We start from the raw sequence: 7,556 nt of genomic DNA, 5'->3' as shown, positions 1-7,556 counted from the left end.
TACTTTGCATAATATGAATGGCCTCTCTATCTTCTTTGTTCAACCTGGACAACTTTTATTACTTTCCTTCATCCCCTGGACCTTTAAGGGGAATGTAACACGTGATTGTCCGCATGGTGTACCTATCAAAATAAAGCCCAACCCCTGTCTGCAGGAATTCTCAACAGGGCTGAAGATTCAGCTCCCACATAGAGACCACATCAATAACTGACATATGAAATTATTTTGCTGGCCAGAAAAAATTGTATTGTGGGCCTGATATAGTCCGCTGGCCTGTTTTAAAACCCCTGTCCTAGACTATTAGTCATTGCTGTTTGAAGATTCTCCTATCTGGATTCATCCTATTCAAACTTGAACACTCATTTCCTGATCACCTCCTGGGTTACTTCTTGGAGGGAGGTAAATTGTTCCTATACATCTTTAGAATTTTCCGGACTCCCTTCTCAACTCTGCGGAAATGTAGCCTCTTCCAGAGGCTCTGCTGCTGTTGACGCCCCCACTCCAGATCCTCGAGAAAGACCTGCAAAAAAGAACAAAGGGCCACTGGTTTTACTGACACACACCTGACAATCAATCTTTTTTGTGCATTTCACCTCATCAATTTTAAGTTGGGTGTTTGTACATGTAAAATGACTCAAATTTAATTCTGCAAATCGAATTCATATCTTAAGGTCACTAATCCAATGATCCCTGTTCTCTGACAACATGAGTGAGGTGTCACACTAGGAAAAAATGCTGTCTCAATGCCATCTTCAGAAGCATATATGTCATAACACTAACAAACTGGATGCTTTCCACAAAAGCATCCAGTTTGTTCCACACAAACAAAAAAAACATCTAAACCTGGATCTCTAATATTTCAAATTCCTACATTATAAATGCAACAGGAGTGCCAGCGTAACAGTACTGGTAAGTGAGTTAAAGACAGACCTTGGTCATCATATCACAGCTCATGTCTGCCAGACACCTATTCAGGTGCTAATGCTCAGGAGGGAAAACAGAGGGGAATAAAATGCCCTTAAAGCCAAGGGGTAGAAATGTGTGTCACTAACTGGATGTCATGATCCTGGGTCTTTGACCCACTGTCTTGTGTTTTCAAGGTTGTTTTTTTAATGAAATATTTTCTGTTTGAATCTTGGCTTGCTTGCAGTTTCTTCCCCAGAACGGTGATACTGTTTATTTAGACATTGAGTTTTCTTGAGTCTTGAGACTAAAGAAGTCACTTGGGTGAGTGGGAAAATGTTTCTTCCTTTGAAAAGACAATATCTAGATGAATTAACTTGGGGTTTATGGATGGCAAGTATCATAACACTTGTTTATTAACTTCTGTCTATCACAGCTAAACTGAGGTGAGTTGAGGATATCCTGAACTGTTGTTTTTGATACTGTTAGCTGGTGTAAGCAAAACTGGAATCTAACAGACTTGTTAAGACTTAAACACTATCCAAATAGACCCTTATATGATGTGAATAAGTAAGCATGTTTACGTGGGTTTTCATGTTTCAGAAACTCCAGTTTAGAAGGTAGGCTTGAGGTAATAATGAAAATATATGCGTACAAATGTGGAATTGCTACATATAAACTTAAAACATAAAGCAAAGAATTTGTATTTGGTTACTTGTTTGTTATAATAATGCTTCTTGGCAATATATCATATACCGTTGGTGTCAAACTCATTTTAGTTGTGGGTCACATACAACCCACTTTGATCTTAAGCAGCCGGACCAGTAAATTCTCCATTCTGTCAGCGTAAAGAAGTTACATATTTAACTGTTATTCTACATGATAAAGAAAAAGCTGCTGTAAAAAACAAAGAAAGCTGTCAGCACGACTCGTTGGACTTAAATTGTAAGAAATAAATGTGTAGAATGACAGAAAAACTTGTGGTAGCTCATTGCCCAGACTCTTCAGTTTTTGTGTTTGTTTGTTTTGGGGTTTGTTTCTTTTGTTTTTTTATAAACTGTAGCTGTAACCCTCCCCCAGAAATGTCTGTAATAGAAAAAAAATTTTTTATTAGAAATATAGCATTTTGTATATTTATTATAAGTGTTTGCAATTTGGCATAATTTGTGAAAGGTTACATTTCTTCATTATTAAATAGCATAAATAACCCTGTAAACACCTTTAGTAAATTCAACAGTAAATATATATAAGAGAAAATATATATTACTGTAATTATTCCTACAGTAAATTTGTTTTACAGTAGTAAACTGACCTAGGTGAAACTGACCAATGGCTATAGAGATTTCTTTCAAACTTTCTTCAACTGTTTTGTGGGACTGACATTGAAAAGAAAAATGATTGTTTTCTGGAGAAAACATTAATTCAAAAAAAGAGTACCATGTTCTTATTATCCTCGAACAATTTTTTAGACACACATGCTTCTAACTTGATTCGCTTCCTCTCAACTTTCTTACAAAAGGCAGCACTAACTGTTTATAAAGATAGAGGAGTCGTGTATTGTCATACACTGGTTATTAGCTTACATTGGTTATTGAGCCCAGCAAATAGTTTTGGCCTTATTACCTTCTGAAAATTATTTGCTAATGCTGTCACTGTTAATGCCATTAGTATATGATACTAATGTTTAACTGTTTGCTATCTATCCTGTGAAGAGGTTGCCTAATATTACTAGTTACAAGTTATTTAAACATAATTTGTATTTGGAAAAGCTTTGTTTTATATCTTCTTTCTTAAAGCTTTTGGCCCGAGTCACTATTTGTGAGGTGTTCACTGGAGCCTTTTGTGCCTGGTATCTGGATTAGGTTTGGTTTGGAACTGCTGTGAAAACTCAGCGGGTGAGTAAGCTGTTGTAACTAAATTAACTGAAGTCAATCTAAGCGAAACGACAAATCTAAGGTGCATATATGTTCCTTGCCTACTAAGTTTGGTTGGGGGGGGGATCAGTATTTAGTAACTTTGGAATAAAAGAAAACTTAAAAATAAAGTTTTTATCTTCATTCCCCCTCACCACCTTCCTAACGCGTGGTATAACTAACACTTTTCTAATGCTTGTCACATGACTAACATTAGCGTTTAACGTTAAGTTTAAACCCATATGCCTTCATGTCTAGTATTAAATGATATTACATATGTCACAAGGTTAATATTGCTCAAGTCAGAAGTTAATTACAACTATTAAAATAGTCACGCCATTTGTGTACAAACAGTGCAATGTATCAACGCGGACACTGACTAGATTTTATCGCCATATCAAAATGCATTGGAACCTATGTTCACCCATGTTTGGTTGTGGCTTAATGAATTGTCCATGCAGTTTTTGAACACTTGCTGCACTTACATTGCACATGCACTCCAAGCACACACAGTCAAAAAAACCTTCATTGAGCTGTACACCTACTCATATGGATGCAGTGATTTGTGAGGTTGAGGGATGCCAGCATACATCTCATGATTTGTACATTTTGTGTGATCATTTTAAATGGCACATAAGAGATGGAAAATATTACTTGCCTGTTTCCTAACTGAAAAACTTATTTTCACGTGAAATCATCTTTCACATTACACATCAGCAGAAAACATTAACATGCTTTACAGAACCCTGCAAAGGTAGATAGTGATGCAGCAGGAAGTAAGCATGAGAGCGAGATCCATGAAAATTATACAGTCTCCACTGTGCACCCTGAGCTGGTCAAAGGGATTGATATAGTAAAATGTGTAATTCATTTTATGTGCTTTTTTGTTCTTGGGTCACTGCGACACCAGCAGATGTAGTTGACAGCTGTGGGGATTTATTTTTATCTTAACGCTAACATCACATAAAGTGCCCAAAAGTAAATTGCAGTAATACTGTAAATGGATAATACAGGAAAAGTGCAGTACAAGAAATTACAGTAAAAATGCAGTACTAGTACTGTAAAGGAAATTACGGTACTACTATAAATGCACAATACAGTAAGGTTACTGTGATTTGTATTTACAGTAAGTTATTGGCATCCAGCTGCCAGCTAGTTGTTGTAGATTTTACAGCAACCTTTGTACAGTTTAGGCTTTCTTATCAGATGATGGAAAACTGGTCTCGAAGCATGCTAAGAGGTACAGCTCTGCAGAAAGTGCAATTTTATTGTGGTGGAACCAAGACAGTAAAAATTAAAAGGGAATTACAATGTTTTTTCAAATGTGCAGTATAGTTTTCATCTTCTTTTGCTGCTTATTCAGTGAATTTTGGTCGGCGAGTGATAAATCTTGCAGTTTTAGAATCTGTCAGCACTCAACCACATGTCCTTGGCCGCCAGGTGAACACAGACAAACGCGAGTACATCCTTTTGCAGAATCTGTTTGCCTGCTTTTTAATTGTTTGCTGTTTTACCAGTTTTGCGGTTTTTGAAATAGTTTTGTGAGCTTTTAGCTGAGATTCTGACATTTCTGTGGATATCACACATGTCTTTATTTAAACAATAGATCTGGCGGTACATCCCATTAAACCTGATGTTCTCCCTCTCCCCTCTGGTACCAGGACCATTGGGGTTCAACAGGTTAACTGTTTAATGCTAAATTACTGTTGCGCAGCGGTATTTATTGCTTAATTAAAAGCAGTAAAACTTATGAAAATACAATAAAAGTCCAAATGTAAACAATTTAAAAAATATAAATGGGCATACATTTAGGTCTGTGACACTCAGACACTGAGCCATGGCTCTGCAGACATTTCTGCATCTCTGCTATTCAAAGCTACTTTGTAAAATTTATTTTATGCAAAATTTAATAGTCAACTATAAATTGAGTCTTTCTCAAGAAAGCAATTTTGTATTCAGTGTTTTCATAAAAGCCTTATTTTTATGGATGTGCTACTACTAGGAAGAATACACATGAGGTTTAAGGCCTGGACAAGTTTGAAACCTTTTGTCCTCCTCTATGGTGGCCCCGAGAGGCCAAACGGACTGCAACTTAAGAAAACACCAGCAATAAGAAAAATGCTGCAAAAGCACACAAAACACAACAGAAATAGGAAAAAAGAAAACAGAAATAAGAAAAACGACAACGGAAATGGGGGGGAAAAAACAGATTTCCACAAGCACGAGGGAAGTGTTTCTGGGGAGACAATAACCCAATGTGTTTGTGTTGTTTTTGGATTGGATAGTTGAGTTGAGTGCCAAGGGGTACACGCTGGGCTATGGTGGACTCAGGTTGTATGCAGACCCTGGTCCACCAAAACGTGGTTCAGCCTGGAGCATTGTTGGAAGCAGAACTACATGTGTAGTTGGTGCCTTTAAAAAATATTATGTGGTGTTATTAGAAATTAAAATAAAAAGCAAAACATCGGCTGCTGTTAGCTTCTGCCTTACACAACCCATAAATGTGGAATGGACTGGCCTAGATTTAATAAAGTGGTGGGACGATGTTTGCGGGTATGCTCAAAACACATTCAGACATGTGGTTTCGGTTATGCTTAGTGGTGATGTGAGGTTGTCCAGCAATGCTGCCGGAGAGGGGGAACCTGCGAGGCCTTTTCAGGAAGCCCACCAGTTCCCGTGATTAATTCCATCGGTCTCTTCTTCCCCTGGAGGCTGAAGTCCACTGACAAAGAAGCACTGACACTGTGGCGTTCAGTGCTTCTTTGTATGCTCCTGTGTGTTGGGGGTGCGTTCTGACGTACAAAAACAACAAACAACTGGACAAGCAGGTGAAAAACACCAGCTGGCTGGTTTCTCATGTCTTGTTTATAAACACTTAAACACAAGTATCTTAAAAATGCTGAGCTTAACCTATTATTAAAAAAAAAAAAACAGGCTTTTAAAAACCCACACAGTATGAATCATTTTTTAAATGACATGTTTTATGTACATTTTTACATTTACATTGTACTGTATGTATATACCTTTAGTTGCTGTATGACATGCTGCTGATCCCAGGATGAGGAGTTCTCTCGTATAACATTGAGAATGGGGCGCCAGTTCTCAGAGAGGTCTGTCCCTTCAGTGACAGAAGCCAGGACCTTGACCCGTTGACCACTGTGGCTACGGGGAACACCTCGGGCATACAGGGACTGCTTCGCCACTTTACTGAGAGGGTTCAAATATAAACTGCACAAAGACATGGACAAAAAAATTTCTGTAGGGCTTGCATGAAAGACTGCATGCTTTTAGTGTGTCTCTGAGGCCTTTTGCATTTCACCATATGTAGTCCATTTTAAAATGTTCTTGGTCTCATTCACAGGAGTAATAAATTGATAAATTCTATCAATTATCTGATGACACAATATCAGGATTCCCAAAAGGTTGATTCTGTTCATCTGGACGTAGCGTTTTCAGTGGGAGAAATGCTTTGTCACTCATCCAAATGACTTCTTCTGTCGGAAGAAGACAAAATGTTTCTCCCACTGAAAACGCTTTGTCCAGATGAACAGAATCAACCTATTGGGATTTACTTAGCTGGACTTACAACTTACATTACGCATGCATCAAAACAATATCAGGGTTTATAATTTAATATATGCCAAACTGTAAGTAAGGTGCTTTTTTCATGTTACGAAAACTGTCAGTGTTCTATGAAAAAAATAAATAAATATTTATAATGCAAAAAGGACAGTGGAATCAGAATTTATTTATAATGTGGTCTATGCAATACAACATTATAGCACAACTAAACCTCAAAGAAATGTTGAGCTTTGGATATAGTGAGAAGTTTCTTACTGTACAGTCTGAATGCTGGGATGTTCTCTACAGGCATCTACCAGAAGTAGAGCTGCGTCGTCTCCAATATTGTTATAGGCCACGTTGAGCTCCTGGAGTCTTCTGTGTTGTTGGAGCCTCTTAGCCAGATCCAGGACACCCTCATCCCCCAGTCCAGTGTGCATCAGGGACAAGTTTGTCAGGGACTGATTCTCTGGCAGGGCTTCCACCAGGATTTGGACTCCAGACTCCATAAGAGGGTTGTCACACAATCTGAAGAACACAATGGAATAATATGGCATTTCTGGTTTGGTCTACGACTAAGAATAAACTCCATGTGCAAATGAAGGTGTTAGCCAGGGCTTCGTAGCAAAAATATAGGCTAAGGACTATAACTCCGGTCAGTAGCTAATTGATGATCAGAAAAAAGTAATAATAAATAAACCACAATCCAATGGCCAGGTCATTAGAATTGACACTGAAAGTAACAATAAATGAATGTGAATAAAATAGCACAATCAATTCTCTTGAAGCAATCGTACAGGTAGAACAGTATGTGACTTTCCTCTGATTTAGACTTTGCTCAATGTTGAGTCAAACACTGTTGTTAAAAGAAGAGGGGATGTTACACAGTGATAAACCTTTCCCATATATAATTAATGTGGAAGAAAGACATTTAGCAAACTGAAAATGATGTCAATTGAAATGTTAGTTTGCTCTTTTAAACCATTATGTCATAAAAAAGAGAAAAAAAGAACAACATGTACAGAGTAAATTTGATTATTAACCATTGACATGTCAAACATAAGTCCAAAGATATAATATCCAAAGATATAAAATTTCATAGACTCACAAATTTGACTCTTTTTGGAAGGTGAAGTTCAACTTTAATATTACACTGTAGAGCACCCTTAAACTGTGGAT

General features: G+C 37.4%; 1 protein-coding gene across 2 annotated transcripts in view; it reads right to left on the bottom strand.

Annotated features, from left to right (window-relative positions):
* Nucleotides 1-220: 220 nt before the first annotated feature.
* Nucleotides 221-7,556, bottom strand: part of nlrx1 (NLR family member X1) — a 28,876-nt gene continuing 21,540 nt past the window's right edge. For both annotated transcript variants that reach the window (XM_080889217.1, XM_080889218.1), the window contains exons 10-12: nt 6,654-6,905; nt 5,840-6,044; nt 221-520 (exon numbers count right to left, since the gene is read on the bottom strand). In XM_080889217.1, the coding sequence (XP_080745343.1) occupies nt 383-520; nt 5,840-6,044; nt 6,654-6,905 (595 nt within the window). In that variant the 3' untranslated portion in view covers nt 221-382. The remainder of the gene's footprint in view (nt 521-5,839; nt 6,045-6,653; nt 6,906-7,556) is intronic.

Source organism: Rhamphochromis sp. 'chilingali' (assembly GCF_963969265.1).
Source record: "Rhamphochromis sp. 'chilingali' genome assembly, chromosome: 8".
Lineage (NCBI taxonomy): Eukaryota > Metazoa > Chordata > Actinopteri > Cichliformes > Cichlidae > Rhamphochromis > Rhamphochromis sp. 'chilingali'.
Note: the sequence above shows the minus strand (reverse complement) of the source record. Positions and strands in the feature narration are given on the sequence as shown.